This window comes from Cyanistes caeruleus, chromosome 1, assembly GCF_971803275.1.
Source record: "Cyanistes caeruleus chromosome 1, bCyaCae1.hap1.1, whole genome shotgun sequence".
Lineage (NCBI taxonomy): Eukaryota > Metazoa > Chordata > Aves > Passeriformes > Paridae > Cyanistes > Cyanistes caeruleus.
The window spans coordinates 38254409-38271965 of NC_141701.1; the positions used below are offsets into that span (position 1 = coordinate 38254409).

A 17557-nucleotide genomic window follows, 5' to 3' on the forward strand; every position below is an offset into this window, starting at 1 on the left:
CTTTAATGCTCATCTTCTGCTCAGACCTTGAGATCAAGCTCAGAGTGTTGTGGATGGACTTGTGCCTGACGACAGGAAAAAAGCACCCCAGCTTTCAAAATGGGCAGGAAAGAGGATACAGGGAACTGCCAGCCAGCCAGCCTTACCTTCCTCCCTGGAAAGGTGATGGAGTGGTTCATTCTAGAGGCCATCTCTATCCACATGGATGACAAGAAAGTGTCAGGAGTAGCAGTTCATTACCTCACTATTATCAGTTTAGTACCTCACTAAAAGTAGATCATGCTTGACCAACTTGATTGCCTTCTGTGATGAAACAACTGCCTGGATGCATGAGGGGAGAGCAGTGCATATTGTCTACCTTGACTTCAGCAAGGCTTTTGACCCTGTCTCTTACAACACCCTCATAGGCAAACTCAGTAAGTGTGGGCAGGATGCCTGGACAGTGAGGTGGATTGAGAACAGGCTAAACAGCAGATCCCAGGGGCCATAAGCAGTGACACAGGGTCTAGTCAGAGGCCTGTCACCAGTGGTGACCCCAGAGCTCTACATTGCATCTACATCAGCACTCCTAACTTGTTCATCAGTGATTTGGAAGAAGGGGAAAATGCCTCCTCAGCAAGTTCACTGATGACACCAAGCTGGGAGCAATGGTCAGTTCTGCAGAGGGCTGTGTGGCCCCTCAACGCTGTGGGACCTCAACAGTTTGCAGAGATGGGCAGAGAAGAATCTTCTGAAGTTTAACAAGGACAAATTCAGGGTCCTGCACCTGGGGAAGAACAACCCCCTGCACCAGCACAGGCTGGGGCTGACCTGCTGGAAAGCAGCTCTGCAGAGAAGGACCTGGGGGTCCTGGGGGACAACATCTGTCCATGAGCCAGCAGTGCTCTGGTGGCCAAGCAGGACAATGGTGTCCTGGGCTGCATTGGGAAAGGCACTGCCAGCAGGTCAAGGGAAGTGATCCTGACCCTCTCCTCAGCCCTGCTCAGGCCACATCTGGAGTGTTGTGTGCAGTTCTGGGCTCCTCAGGACAAGACAGACATGGAGCTCCTGGAGCAGGTCCAGCAAAGGGCAATAAGGATGATCAAGGGACCGGAGCATCTCTCTTATGAGGAAAGGCTGAGAGAGTTGGGCCTGTTTAGCCTTCAGAAGAGACAACTGAGAGGGGACCTCATCAATGTCTATCGGTATCTGAAGGGGGGGTATCAAGAGGATGGATTCAGACTCTTCTCAGAGGGGCCAAGCAATGGGACAAGGGGCAACAGGCAGAATTCGACCCACCTGAATATGAGGAAGAACTTCTTTACCAGCAGAACTTTTTTTAATGGGCACTGGAACAAATTGTTCAGAAAGGTTTTAGAGTCTCCCTGACTGGAGATATTCTAGAACTGTTCAGTCAAAATTCTGTGCCATGTACTTTAGCAACACACTGCTTAAGCAGGGAGGTTGGACCAATGACCCACTATGGTCCCTTCCAACCTCACCCATTCTCTGATTCTGTGGGACTCAGTATTTGGAAAGCAGTATTAATAACCAAGTAACAGAAAGTTCTGAAGTACTGAGGCTACCAGTGCTTGTTTGCACTGAAGGTCTCTGTTACAAAAAGCTAAAGCAATCTACTGAATAGAAAAAACAGTAAACAAAGTCCAGGTTGGGAATAAAGGATGGTAAAAAGCCTGGAACTACTAGAATACTTCCAAAAAGGAGTCAGGTAATAACAAAAATAAATAGAAAGCTCTGGAGGACTAAGGCAAGAAGTCTTGACTTGCTCTGGAGGTCTCCATTGTAAAAAGCTAAAACAAATTTACTGAATGGAGCAACTGCAATCAAAGTAAAGGTTGGGAATAAAGGGTGAGAAAAAGCCTGGAACTACTCAAGTACTTCCAAAAAGGATTCTGCAACATTGATACATACATGGCTGTGTGACTCAGGCCAGCAAGAGAAGAGAAAGCCTCAATTCTTCTGGAATGACATTCAACTATATACTTGCAACTGATAAATCTGCCAACCCAATTGACTAGTAAAGGTAGAGGAACAGAAATTATCACAACATACCTCCTGAGACAACAGGGGAGGACATACTAACATCATTCTGGAATTGCTCTCCTTTTATCAACCCCCTGGACAACAAAATGTGCACTTTAATTCAAAAAGTTACCTGTAGAAGCAGAATGCCAAACGCTTGTCCACACTCCAAACAGGGGAATGTAATGCTCTAAAGGATTCTGGAAAAAAAAAAAAAAAAAATATGAAAAAAGGCATTAAAAAATCCAAAACACAATGTAGCAGTAACACTGCAGGTGCATGCACATCAGTACTGAAGGTCATGGAAACAGGGCACCAAGGTCAGTCCATGCCAGGAGATGGGAGGGGAAGAAGTGCAAGGGAGACACAACATCAATCTGGACTATTTCACATGAAAGGTGAGATAAATGATGACTTCAATGTGGCTGAAGCCTACAAGCTATGTAATAATAACAACTAATTAAAAGGTCATTATGGAAGTCTCAGAACACAAGCTTGCATGTGATTCAGTATCTGATGTGTGAGATGAAATGCATCTGTGCTGAAGATCAATGAATAAATGCAAAAAGGCCAAAATGTCAAAATGCAATTTTTAATTCACTGATGAAGGACAAAAAATTATGCCTTTTAAGTTCTTGTTATAGATAAATAATCCCTTTTATTGTGTTTTTGGCTATTTCTAAATAAAGGAGAGAGAAAATACTGCAAAGGAAAAAACACTACTCTGTTTCTATGATAAAAATTTTGTAGGGCATGGAATCCATGCCAGCTACTTTACAAGTAACTGAGGGGAAAATATCAATATGTAAATGTTAGTGTTATTTCAGGGCAACAGCTAGTTGATTTTGACATGAAAATATGGAATCTATATTGATGATCTGTTTTCGCACACTCAAAGTTAAGGTCAAAGAGCAAAATATTTGTGTGCTTAAAAACTCTCCCTTGCTGGGAGGGATGACAGGATATGTTCCAAGCTAACAGCAAAAAGCACAAAAAATATACTCTTTAATTTCTGTATGTCTGTATGTAAAAATTTTGCTTGTTTTTTTTCTTAGTCTCTTTCCCTTTTCTAAAACATTCATTTTAGACGCTTTTTAAAACTATGCCAGTATTGTATCTACAAAACACTACTCCTGTCTAGTCAATCAATACATCTTTCATTTCATATGCAACACCTTCTCCTTTTTCTCCCCAAAATTATTAGCTACTCTTTTGAGATTTAAACCAGCTACTGAAGTCTACACAGAAAAAAAAAATATATCCAAACCACTGTATTTTGTGTCACCTGCTAAAAAAGATTGAAAATATCTTCATAATAAATTGGCTGACAGAAAAACACATAATTTAAAAATTTTGAGATAATAGTCCTGTAATTAAGCATTTGTGTATGCAAAAGGTAAGGGAAAAATAAGTCAGTGTATTTCTTTGGGAGGAAAACACCTCTGCTGCAGGATGCATCTTTGTATGTGGAAAAAAGGCAGCGATGGAGGAAGGGGAGAAGCAGTTTTCCTCTCTGCTGTGAGCAGGGTGACAGCCAGCAGAAGGGCAGAAATGCCATGCTGAGGAAGACCCACTGTCACAATGGCTTTTAAGAGAGATCCAGAACTCAGTTACCACGTAAGTGCACGCACAAAAAAGTCTTCTTCCCGTACCAACAAGAATACACTTTTACTTTCTAAATGATACAAGTATATGGACATAATAACTCACATACTATTGGTTTATTCCAATAGTAGTAATTCAAACAGACACATTTATGATATGAATGCCAGTGTGAACTATATAGTGGAATATGTGGTTGTTTAGTGAACACCAGTGTACACCATGTTAAGAATGTATAGCCTATTTTATCTTCTAAGTGTTAGAAAGAGGTCACAGCAATAAAAAGTGGAAGAACTAATACTGGAGTAGTTCTTGTACAGTGAGTTGTCATAATCCTCTGTAGACGCACTGCTCCAGGTCTCAAGGATTTCCCAAGATGGTATCCATTAAATTGTCAAACCACCAGGAAAGCACACACCACATGGGCTTCACTGAGCTTGGTTCTGGACCCAGGACAGAAACGACTGAAGAAGATATGCATACACAATTCTAACAGATGAATGTTCTGTGGAGCTTTTAGTGCATAACTGGTTTCATTGTTCATGCCATGAAACAAATCCCCAACAATACTATTTAGCATCTGCTGCAGCAGTGTGCACTGACAAAACTGTCCATGGATAAAGCTTATGGAGTAATGTGGAGGCAGAACAAGTTCTGAACTAACTTACACACTGTACAAGTTCTTCAACATAACACACAATATCCTCACAGCTACATGTCTCACCCATGGAACCGTGAAGCAGCAGTGTGGAAAACCCTCTGTGAGGACTCCTGTCTCTGCCAGCAGGACAGCAAATCCTCAGGCAGGCAGCACTGGTAGGATGAACAGAACAATGCAGAACCATGTACTAATTGCCCTGTTTAAGTAGATGAACTGTTCTGGTAAAAGATGTCACTTAGCACTTTATCAAGTGCTAAACTTTATCATTTCAGACAAATCTCTTAATCAACACAACACCCTTAACACAGCTGAGAAGGGTCACATACCCCACTGTGAGTATTTTTAAACATTAACACAGAACTGCAAGAAAAAGTAGAGAAAATCAAGACTATAGCATAAATTTCAGTAGAATTCATGAGCAAGGGCTTATCAGGATAGCTAAAAGCACCAGATCCTCCTTTCCCAATTTAATATACTGTTTAGCATAAGAGGTGTCACATGAATATTTTTCAAGTTCTAATTATTCACACAAGTGCAATTCTTATGTGTTTAGCAAGCACCATGGCATACCCCTGTCACCAAGTTTTGGCTACTCCAGCTACTTCCCTGTATGGCCCAGTTCCAACGCAGAAGAACCCAGAAAGGCCACCACAACCTACATGCACTTGTTTTTCTTCATGAAAATATAAAAGGAAGATGATAAATAGACAAGAAATAGACTCTGCTCATCCCACTCCTTCTGTGGAACTTGCAGTAGAATACAAGGCCAGACCTGTATTGGAAGAACCATCCTACTTGTGATAAACCAACACCAAATGTTCGGCCTCCAAGAAGGCAACCTATGTCTGACAACTACTATAGCTGATTCTCAGGTGCTTTTTAATTCTTTCTTTGATTTCTTCCTGGATCTGGAGGCCCAGGATTTAATATCTCCTGCAGTTGTATGACTCAGATTAAAATACAGCAGGATATGTTGCTGCACAGATTTACAGTAGAGTTTGAAAATGTTTGTTATCATAAGGAGCTCAATGCTTTTTCCTGGTGATGGAAACCCATTGACACTCTAATATTTATTTTTTTTTCCCTTTAAGTAACTTAACAAGACCTATGTAAGCAGATTTGTATCACAGAATCAGAGAAGGGTTTGGGTTCAAAGTGACTTTAAAGATCATTTGTTTCCAACATCCCCACCATGGCCAGTGACACCTTCCACTAGACCAAGCTGGCTCAAAACCCAGTCCAGCCTGGTTCACTCCAACAGGAAAGACTTCTCTTAAAAATCAATAATAGATATGCTGATGTAGTGCCAAACACACAGCAGCTGAGATATGTGCAAAGAACTGATTGGTCACTGGCTCCTACTAGATAGGTGCAAATGGCCTCAACATGAATATTTAAAGCAACTGTCCTTATCTTTTCAGTTCTATTTTGAGGAAAAAAAAATAAAGAGAGAGAAAGAAAAGTAAGAGAAAGTAAAAACAAAAAAATAATCTAAACCATCTGAGAACCGAAACAACATAAGAAGAGCTCATATCAGACTTCTCAAAATCACAAAAAATCATGACACTGAGTGATGTAGCTGGTTTCTCCTTGGAGCTTCAGCTGAGATTTAGTCTCCTCTGGAAGTGCAGAAAATGCCCCAAACCTAGACAGGAGCATCCAAATCAAGACAAGAAACTCTGGACTAGACTCAGACTGTAAAAAAAAAAAAAATTATCTTCTTTAATTATATGGGTGTGAGCTATTCTCCTCTGAATTGACATTCCTCTGTAGCTTTTTTTCCTCTGTAAAATCCCACACTCATTCAAATTTCTCTCAAAAAAATCCTTGTGGAACGCCTAGAAAAACAGTCCACAATGGCTGGGCAGCTGGCATACTGCAATGGCTCATTATCCTAATTTCAACAGGAAATCTCTTATCTGCTGGTTAAATCAAGGTCAAGTGGAAAATTTTAACAACCAATATGAGGAGATCTGTGCACCTTAAAGTTAAGTTTGTAACTAGATAAATTATAAACATTTTTACCATTTTTTAGAAATGTATTTTTTTGACCATTTGATAAGCAAAAGGCATGCAAATCATTCAGGAAGGAGTGATGCTCCTTTTCAGGACAGACTGACTAACTTGGGGACAGACACACCCAGGCTGGGTACTGGCAGGACAGAAATTCTCCTGCCATTTGTGATGCCAGGTCACTCCAGTAATATGACACACTTAGAAGATTCTAAGATATTATTTAATATCTTCATAATGAGGTTGAGACCTTTAGAACTAAGTCATTGAAACGCTAACGTACATACAAAACCACTGAAAACTTCACCTCGTTTCACCAGTGATCCCTTTAGCTGATCCCTTGCCAGTTCAAAATTCTTACAATAAAAAGCACCCATGATATGAGAAAAACAAATATCAGAGTCCTGCGACTGGCATTGCATATTCAAAATTTTAAAATCCCCAAGGAAGGATTGACCCAAGTGTTTGCCATGTATGCAAGAGCCCAGAGAGGATTTTTAAATGGAGAAAGAGGCCAGCCTAACATCTGGATTTCTTATTTGAGATACATCTGAAGAATGGAAGAGACATCTGTCCCTGGATATTATCAGCAGAGGGACACATCTCATAACATATTCTCAAAGCCATTGTCAAGGACATATCTTCTTCAGCATCTCTTAACTCAAAAGCATGGTGTGCCCCATGCCTGGGGTAAGAATGCAGGCACTGCAGTGAGGATTCAGGGACAGTAGCTGACTTTTCCTATTTTTTACTTGCTGGAAAACAAGGAGTTTGCTTCCTCAGCCTGGCTCCTCTTTAGACAACCACAACATGAGAATTGCCAAAGCTTATCTCAGTTTAATCTCAGAGATATGAATCTTAATGAAGAATAATTACAGCAAAAACTACTTTGCCTTCCTGATAGAAACTGAAATGAAAGAAAAATCAAATGAAATTACTATAAAACAATTTTTAGATAGGCAACATCATGTCAACTGAATGCATCTTATGAAAAGCAAAAATATTTATACCTGAATATGCTTTCTATAGCTGCTCTGCTTATTGCCTTCATGCAGGTTCAGAGAAGTCTCATCCTTGAACATTAAAATCATAGAAATACTACAACAGGAAAAGTGAAAACCGCACGTGAAACTTCATTTGAACTACCAGTATGACAACAAATCTTAATTAGGAGACCACACACCAACATGTACAGACAGAGAGGAATTCCGTGTGCCCAAGCTGGCCAACCTGTAAATGAGTGGAGAGCTCAAAGTTGCTGCCCATGCTCTGCTGAGGAGCACACAGTGCATTAATACAGCAGGAGGTGGGAACCATGACTTGCATGACATAGCAAACCTTACTTCTGACATGCTTCCCATGAAAGAAAAAAAAAAAATAATGTTAAAACACCTCCTAAACCTCTTTCTTTGGAAAAATGTTCATCTCACCACCTTTTTGAAAAAAATACCATAATAGAGGGGAAAAACAAAACAAACCCCAAACAATCAAGGCAGTGACACAGCCACGAAAGAGAAATGGAAATGTTTAAGAGAATGAAATTCAATTCATCACTGACCTTTGCCTGAATGAAACATTGGGAAATTTCACTGGCTTTGGTGACTGCCAGCAAAAGGAGATTTAAAAAGTGCGATGGTTTATATGAAATATTCATATTTAGATGTGTCAGTGACCTTGCTCAGAAAGTGTACCTGGTGTTTCCCATAATGGAATCCTCTATTTCCTCACTTGCATAGCGTTTTTTTGTGTTGATCTCGAAAGTCGTTGATAATCTCAAAGGTCTTTTCCAACCTAGTTCATTCTGTGATTCTGTTTTGTTGGCTTTTTTTTTTTTAATGAGTCTCACATGATTATGATTCACAATTACTGAAGGTAGCCTCTCATTCTGAGAGTTAACATTGAACAAATTTTTAACCAATATAATTTTATTCAGTATTGCCCAATCTACCAAAAATGAAAACCAATTTTTGAAATAAATAATTTGAGCTGGAGAGATGTAATTGGAGCACATTTGAAGCTTACTGTCTTTCCCAACAATCCATGTTAAAGATATAAAAATGTTTTTATAAACAAATATACTTTATTTGTAATTTTTACAAAAAAGAGAAGTATTAATTCAGGTACTGAAAAAGCTAGGCTTGTATTTTTCATGGAAGTGCTTAATTAAGCCTAAATTCAGAGATTCTGTGCAAACTTTCAAGAGGTACTTAGCATCCAAAAGTCAAACTGTGACCATGAAATAGGTCCATGGTGTCTGTGGACACCAAATTTAACAAACCAGATTGGAATTCATGAAGTTGAAGACTGCCTTTTGAAATATTAGACTTTGTGCACTTCTGCTAGATGAAGAAGACACTATGCAGGTGGAAGGAATATAGCCCATTCCTTCTCATATCCCTGGCACATCACCCTTGGCAGCAGATCACACACATCTATTATTAACACCTCTTGCTGAAGAGGAGGAGATGAAAACAGGACTTAGCTGCCTATGTACTGAAAGTACCAAAAGGGGATTCTTGCTTCCTGTCTACAGAAAGAATCCCTTTGATTTTTATGCAGTTTTCTAATTAAATTTCTTTATGCATATTAAGTTTTCAAATGTCTAGCTATTTTAATCTCAGCCCCAAATCAAAAGAACATACATTCATAAATGACCCTTCCACTAAAAGAAACTAAACCAAAAACTAATACAAGGTTAGTTGTGCATAAAGATATCACCCACTCTAGTTGTTTCCTCAGTTCAACCAAGGAGAAGAGATCATGCACATAACTTCTAACTAGGTCGCAAACTCTACCTTTCTAATATTTTATTCATACACCTTGTAAAGGGATGCACATTATTTCAAGTTCCAAGAGGAGCATCATGGAATGAGCAACAGCTCTTCACGAGTGCTTCAGTATTGTGTTGGGATTACTTTATTTAGGGATGGAGAGACAGATCCAGTTTCTTCAGTCAGTGAGAAATAACAACATAAAATCAAGTTGTCAATCTCTTGACATACTATTTGCTTTAATTTATACTCAACAGGTCCTTGATGAGTTGGTGGATTACTCTAGAGGAATTCTCATATATCCTTGTAACAAGAAAATGCATTGTCCAAAGTCTGAATTGCATAATTTATACATATATTAGACAATATTTAATGGTTATAAAGTTTTTAAAATGTATGTACAGAATAACTGTGTGTGAATTTTCAGCTGGGAGATAGTGGATATCTTAAAAAATTACATGAGAATTCATCAAATGCCATAGCTCATTACCTGGGTGTTTAAGCATGCCTGATCCTGCTTCTTAGGATCTTTACAATCTGATGTCTTCTTTCAGGCCAGTATTTGTTACACCTGATTCACTAAGATTCAGAAATTCTAATCTTGAAACTCTCTTTTTTCTCCCCTAGCTAGAAAATGTTAGATATCTACACCACACTCAGTGCTGCTGAGAAAGGCAAGGGCCTTTGCAGAGGTTAAAAGCAGGCTCTGGGCACTGAGCCATCCTCCAAATGTTCTTTGCCCCTGCTAAACTGTGTTTGGATTTGCTGTGAGAGTATACAGTATCTGGAAAGAAATACACCAAGGGCAACCTAATATAAAAAAATAGGGAAGCAGCAGAGGAAACTATTTAAGAGCCATTTTTCCACTTCATTTGCTAACAGAATATGACTTACACAAAGATACTGGACTTGGAGTAGCATCCGCCTTTTTGGGTTGGATGTTTGCATTTGACTGAAGAATATTTAATTTCACACTGGACAACACATTTTAAGTTCTTCAAGAAAACGTCAGGTTCAAGCCTCACTGGATGGGTATAGTTGTAAAAATGAACTTCATGAGAGATAAAAGCAACTGAGTTAAGAATTAACAGTTGCTTATTTTCTTTTCTACTATTATATACGGATTTTGGTGTGACATCATACTCCAGGCAAACACTTGAAAATGCTACTATTTTTGAGAAGTTATGCCAAAAGGTTGAAAAAGGAAAGAAATTAAGGTCAGCTGACATGAAAAGAGAAACCATTCTCAGGGTGCTCATGGGGTGCATCTCAGAAGGGAGTTTTTCCTGTAGGCATGCTGCCTGGGGCAGCACAGGCTGCCTGCTGCCAGACCCCTGTTGACCCACCAGAGGCAGCTGAGGAGCTGGAGCACAGGAGAAGAGGGTGAGTGCACTGTGTTTGCTCAGCCATGAAAAGAGAGGGCTACAGGGAGACCTACCCATTAGCTGATTCTGCCTGATGGGAGGGGACACAGACTGTCCTCAAAGGTGCACAGGGAGGAAGGGGAGCATCAACCAGAGCAGCAATGGGATATTACAAGCCTTCTACAAGGGAAGAAAACTTTTTATTTTCAGGGAAGTGAAACACTGAAACAGAAGTTCAGAAAGTCTGCTGGACCTTCATCCTTGGAGATGCTCCAAAGTATCCTGTGCATTGCCCTGAGCAACCCGATCAGATGGGACTCAGGCTGGTCAGCAGGATGTACTAAATGACCCCTGCAAGTCCCTTCCAACCTATATGATTCCCTGACCTCATCTTGCCACCTCTGTTTCAGAAACCCAAGTGTTTCTTTGTCTCACCCTCTCCTCAGCAGTGCATGATCCAAACACGGAAGACAGAGCAATAAATAAGTACATGTTTAAATTCATCACCATCTTGAGCCACCTCTTTCCATTTCTCCATGCTTCAAAGACTGGAATGTTTGCTTCTCAGTATGCTGGGCACTTCCTCTGCTCTTTTGCTTTTTGCATCTCTTGGTTATTTATTTGCCAACAGCACACAAAACAGGATGACTTGAGAAAATCGAGAAAACACAAAGAAGAGAACAGGAACCACATAGAGAAAGAAAAGCATCATCTCTTCCTTTTTAGCAGCAGGCACCTGTAATTTATTCAGCAAGGCAGCGACTTAACAGGCACTGCTGTGCAGGACTGCTTTGTGTGCAGCATTAAGGAATCAGCTCAGGAAAGGAGGTGAGAAGGATGAAAAACTGCTAATGCCAGTGTTTAACTGCCAGTAGAGGCTAAACAGAGGGCTGATGGGCTGTGCCATTCTGAGCAAGCCTGGCTGTCATGCTGAAAACATGCCCCAAATTCCCTGTATTGGTGATACAGATATGCAGGGACATACAGGGACACACATGATATACTGGGACAAGACCAAGTGACAGGTATAACAAATGCTGCTATTTAGAAACTGTTAAATCAAAGGAGATGTTCTGATACCCCAGAACATGCATCAGTCAGGGAAATTCCTGAAAGTACTTCATAAAGTTCTGTGGTACATATCACATGGACTGAATGAGCCAGTTCAATCATGACCTAATCTGCTCCTTGCCCTCACAGAAGACCACATTGAGGCAGACCCATGCGATGATTTTGTCAAAAGAAAATAGAAGATAATGTAAGCAATATTAAGTTAGTTGGCTGTTTGACTCTCCCCAGTGTTTCTGCCAACAGTACAAGCAAGAACATACCAATATCTGCAGTGATACAAGTCAGTACCAGTATTCCCAGCAGACACTGAGCATCAGAGATCACTGAATTAATTTCTTCTGTTTAGTGAAAGTAAACCATAGCATTATTAGAGACTGACAGAGGACAAACAAACTAAAGCAACTCAGCAAACCCACACAAAACCTGGGTAATTAAACTCCCATTTTTCTCAGCAAGGATGCCTGGAATCTCAACACTGTAAAACATGTGACACGTCCCCCATTCAATTTTCCTTAAATCAGCTCTTTTTCTTCACCATCCCCACCAAACACAAACTGCATTTTGAAAGGATCCATTTTAAGAGATAAGCACAACTCCATAATGAAGTTACTGGAATCAAAGCCCAACCCTCTGGTACTTTGTCACATGGCTCCTGGGAAATGCTGCTGAGAGTCATTAAAGAAGCAAGTAACCGGTGGATTATCATCTTAAAGATGTTCAGTGCAAGACTCAGAGCCTGCATTCACAGCTATCTTATCTGCTAGTTACTAATGCAGAGAAGCAAACTTTGTGCTCACCACCAGTGAACCTCCAGATGGCTTTGCACTGCAGATGCTGTCCACACTGAATGTAAGCCACGATGCTACAAATGTGGTTTATGGTTGGTGAGGTTTCCAGCCAGTGTCTCTGCACTGCCAACAGTCCCTTCTTCAGTTCATTTTCTCATCTTACTGTCTAGCTGCCATTATCCAATCTCATTATTACACCAGCATACCAGGAACCTGCTGCAAAGGAGTACTTATGAGGGTGGAAATGTTTTACTTTAAATATTTCCTATGAAGGAATAAATGCATACAGTTCCCACCTCTGCATCTTTGTTTTCAGGACTTAAGCATTATTAACAACTCTATTGATAAGGAAACTATTATTGTTTTTACATAATAAGAGGTCATGCTAAGGATTAATAATATATATGTAATACTTATTGATTTCACAATGAACAATTTATTTGCACTTATAACCCATACCTCAGCTACAGAGACAGCACAGCTGCCCTCCACTAGTCACCACAGTCACATTAGAACCCCTCCACCAAAGCTCACGGTAAAAAAATGCACAACCAATGTAAACTGCATCACTTCTGAATCACTGCTTCGTGAGTTATGGGAATGCCACAATGTATTAGCTGCAAAACACTACACCTATCCCAAATTCTCCTTCAGCAAACTGTATACCTGGTGGGACCAAGCACCAGAGCAGCAATAGGTAATAGCCAAAGAAATGTCTGCCCTTTCCAGCCCTTTCACCTGGACAAGATGCTGGTGGATAGCTCATCTGTTGGATGAAAGCAGCTTAGAGTAGGATCATCCCGGGAAGGGGCTGTGTTACAACAGCTCTCAGCACAGCCAACCCTGCAGTGCTGGCTTTGCAGAGGTGCTCGCTGCTGTGACAAACTTTTCCTGGGAGCAGGTCCCAGGAAGCAGGAGCAGAGAGGGGCAGGACACCCCAGCCCAGCCCAGGGGAAGCATAGGGCACTGTTTGCACTGCAGGCCAGCTCCTGCTCCCCTGTCTAACAATGGCAAATCTCTTTGTCCCTTGGCAGTTCTGAGAACAGAATATTTGTCTCATAAAATTTCAATGTTGTTTTAATGCTACCATTATTAGCATTGTCTTCAGACAATAAAATGTTCTGTCACAGTCGCTGTGGGCTCACAGCAGTGAATACACACTGAGTCACCCTACATTAACTTAAATAGCACAACTGTGAACACATGTTCTTCAGTTAAATCTACACACACTCAAAAGTAAAAATAAGCAGATCTCCAAGGAAGAACTCGCTTTCTACACAATACAAAAGAACCCTAGCTGTGTGCTTTCACAACCTCAACAAACATGTGGCAAAAGGCTTAGTAAGACTACTCCTATTTTCTGATCTGGTAGTAGATGAATATACAAAGCCACCCCAAAGGGTTATGTAATTAAAAATGTGTGTGCCTAAACCTGTCTTTATCTATCCTGGGACCATGACAACACAAGCAGAGGTGGTACCCACAAGCAGCCACTGTGCACCATGATGCCAACACAGAGCAGCTTCTGTCCCCTCCTTTCTCTTCAGATCAGAACAGCACCTCTCAGGATGAATAATGGCTCAGATGCTGTCTCACTATCTGTAATAACACACTCCCCATGTTATGTGCAGCCCCATTCAGAGCAGGAGATCCCAGAAGATTTCAAAGTGGAGCACAGGGACAGTCTATAGCCCAGACATTCACTCTTATCACAGGACTTGCTGTGCAGCCAATACACCACACACTGCTGAAACCAAAGCACATAAAACCAAAGCAAACAACTGATCTGTGTTCAGACCTGTCTGTGCTGCTGTCCCTTAAGTAAACCGTCACTAGGAATAGGAATGGCATAAAGTAACAGATTCCATACTTTGAAATGAAACTACAAAAGGCACAGAGGGTTAAAATGAACTTTTGTTTGTTTGTTTGTTTTACACCTCTGAAACCATCCAGCACAGTCCTCCTCACACCAAAGCTGCACAGCTGCCTGCAGGCACATTATTTTACACTTCCTGAAGCAAAACCTCCTACGTCTAACAGTTCTAACACACAACCAGATATACTCCATCCAGGTATCATCATTTTAAAAGGATTTTCCTGTCGTGCGTGTGCAATATATTGGGCACCTGAACAACTGTCCTGCCTGATAGAGCGTAACTTCACCATGATACGAATTCAAAGGATGCAAAATTGAGGAAAATAAAGCATTCATACCACCAAAGATGCCTCAATTCCCTTTCTCTAGGAGGAGTTTTGATGCACCTGAAGCTCCTGTCCTTGCCTTACTTGCAGGAACTTCTCTCTTTTCCTGTCCAGTATTTCCTTATGGACAAGAACTAGGGAAAGGAAGTCCCTAGTTCAGGGACTGAACTAGTTCAGCCACCTGGCAGTTTTAAGCCCAAGTTAGAAAACACAAGTAAACAACACAGCACACAAAAGTCTTCAAGGGAAGATCTAGCTATAGGAAAAACAATACCAATAAAAAGCTTTGGTTTTTTACCACAGAGTATATCTGAGGGGGACATTGTTTCACAACTCCCCTAAATTTTCAAACTCTCCCCCTCTACCTCGAGGCAGTGTCTAATGTAAAGAAAAGCAACTTTCTTGCCTTACTGTGAGGAAAGCTGTGGACCATAGCTTCTTACATACACAGAATGAAAGCAATACTTAAAAACCTAAAGAAACAAATTTTTTTTTCCCACCATATTTGAATACCTAATTCCTGCAATTGCCTGTACAGAACAATGAACAATGTTAGATAAACAGCCAGCGGTCTTAAACCTCATTTAAGCCCATGTAGGAGCTGTCTGGAGGAACCGGCAGCTGGCCACCTTGCCAGGGCCCAAGGTGACAGGACACACTATCTTTTGGAGCTGCTTTTATCCTACACTGATTTCCCCTTTTATCCCTGGCAGGTCTCTTGTGCACCTGTGCAATGCAAGCCTGGTTATCTCTGCCAGCCCAAAAGAGCACAGCTCAGCCCACGGGGTTGGTTGCCAGTGGCTGAACTATAGACAAAACAACAGCGTGCCCTTGTCCAAAGCATACACTGTGTGCCACAGGTTATGTGACTGCTGGGGCTCCCTTGGGTCCCTGTGGCACAGTGCTGGGCAGAGTCAACAGCTTCCCCAGCTCTCTCTCCTTCACCCAACAGCAACAAAATGAAACATGCCCTGTGCATGGAAACCAGCTGGGACAGCAATGCCAGACATACTTAGGACACCACAACCTGGTGAAGAAGGGTAGCACACTACTGTTACCAAATACCCATGAAAGCTTATCATACTCACTGAGGAAACTAATGACTTCAACCCCACAGACACAGGGGAAGGAGTAGGGATGAGAGAAATTTGTAGGTGTTTGCCCCAGGTGCCTCCTGGCCTTAAGTTTATGCCCTTATGCTCCAGAAAGCTTTTAGCACAGACTTTAATACTCTGAACTCTTTGCCTTCAAAACTGATGCATTCATACAATAAACATCTTTACAACAACCAACAACTGCTCTTGTCTCTTTGAGACCCAAGACCCCACGCAGAACTCGACACTCTTGCATGGATTTATTTCCCCCAGATGAGGCCACTGAAAGCCTTGCAGGTCATGGTCGGGCTGGTATCCCCTGGGCATGCAACAGTCCTCTCCTTCCAGATCAGACAAGGGAGCCAGAAACAACCACCCCAGTACTGAATACAGCTAGCAGAAATTACAAAGTACCATGGGGATTGAGGGAAATGTTAACACAGTATTCCTGAGCTAAAGTTTTCACTGTTCTCGCATCACTGCCACAAAGGGAAGGGAGCGAGGTTTCTGGGGCATGTTGTTATTGCAGCCCTGCACTGACTTGCACCAAGATCACCTAAATGGCAATGTGCAGCACATTTGGCTGGGCTAACTCCTCCTGTAAGCCACTGCTGCTCATGTGGAATCCAGATGGATATTTTTAATCACACTTCCTAACTACTGGCATTTTCATAGTAGTTACCAAGCAGGTGAATCCTTCAAACAATACCATGCAAAAACTACAAAAAGCCTCAAAATTTCAGGTCACACAATTTTCTCTCCTGCTTAGCACCCCAGATGTTTCAAACAAGGAGAGAGGTGCAGCGCACAGGGGTAGTCTTCCAGAAAAGCTGACTTTCTGGGGCTTACAGCTTATCCTCTGTAGCTCCTGGAAGGCTTATACTTCAACCATGTGAAAATGTTATCACTTATTATTACACTATATTTCATGCTCAATATTTATGCCCTTTTCTCCAGTGCCAAAAGCTCATGTTGATACCTTAAACTTTACTGTGCAAATGCAAGACTTCTATTTTTGGGATGCCTTTTATTTTTTTCCTTTTCTTTCTTGCCCCTCCTCCCTCAGACACCTAGGTAAGCTTTAAGATTTATTCAAAAATCCAACAGCAATGCAATCTTAGGGAAAAAACATCTAAGATGACAACATACCCTGGGCATTAAAAATATATTAAGAACACCATTTTTTTTTATTTCACACATTCAATCCTAGAGTGATTTTTATTAGCCTACAGAGCATTAAAGCCTTGTAAAGTCAGATTTACAACAGAACTTGAAACAGCCCCATCTATAGCCTGTGAAGTGCTGCTGTAACACAAATTCTAAGTGTCAAACTTTAGTGAATTATGTAACTCGGCACTTCCCCTCTTTTTTAGCGGTAATCTTATATGAAAAGCTGCTATCACAAAAACTGCCTGACCTTGTGCTGTAAATATCTCATTATTTTATTTATCTTAAAGCTGTTACAAAAGTAAAAGTGACAAGCCATGCATTAGATTGCTGATTTTGAAACTGTTTTGAAAGCTTGAATTTCATAATGAGTTCTGGATTAATATACATAGATAGAAGCAAAAGGATAAGATAAGACAGGAATGAGTAGGTAGATAAAAAAGAAAACAGGTTTTTAAGTTTTATCTTGTAAAATGTATGGAAGGTAACAGTCAACAAGAAATATCCAATTTGGGCAAAACCACCAATTTGGGCAGTATTTAAAATAAAGAAATGCATATTCCTTCTTCTTAGATTCTCTTAGTTTTTTGTAATTGCTCCAGGACCTTAGCAAAAACATAGAGTGTTCTGATTTTTGGGCACAATCTTTGGGTAAACATTTTTTGTTTTCTTCTCAGTAGCTAAAAATAAAATTTAACAAGTGTGAATGTTTACCTAACTTCCACAGTTCACAAAGTGAACAACTACTGCTCTTTCTGAAGAAATATATTTCAATAAATATGCAAGACCTACATGCATACAA

At 40.7% G+C, this 17557-nt stretch overlaps 1 protein-coding gene across 49 annotated transcripts in view; it reads right to left on the reverse strand.

The window, feature by feature from the left end:
- The window catches only part of FAM110B (family with sequence similarity 110 member B), a 115201-nt gene that overhangs the window by 17088 nt on the left and 80556 nt on the right, over positions 1–17557 (reverse strand). For 48 of the 49 annotated variants that reach the window (XM_086887511.1, XM_086887698.1, XM_086887467.1 and 45 more), the window contains one exon: positions 2156–2222. Coding sequence is in view for 1 of the 49 variants with exons in the window: in XM_086887727.1 (XP_086743853.1) it covers positions 2156–2222 (67 nt within the window). In the remaining 48 variants the exon portion in view is untranslated. Of the gene's footprint in view, positions 1–2155; positions 2223–4348; positions 4428–17557 lie in introns of those variants that run through there. The other variant, XM_023921017.2, reaches the window with a different exon arrangement.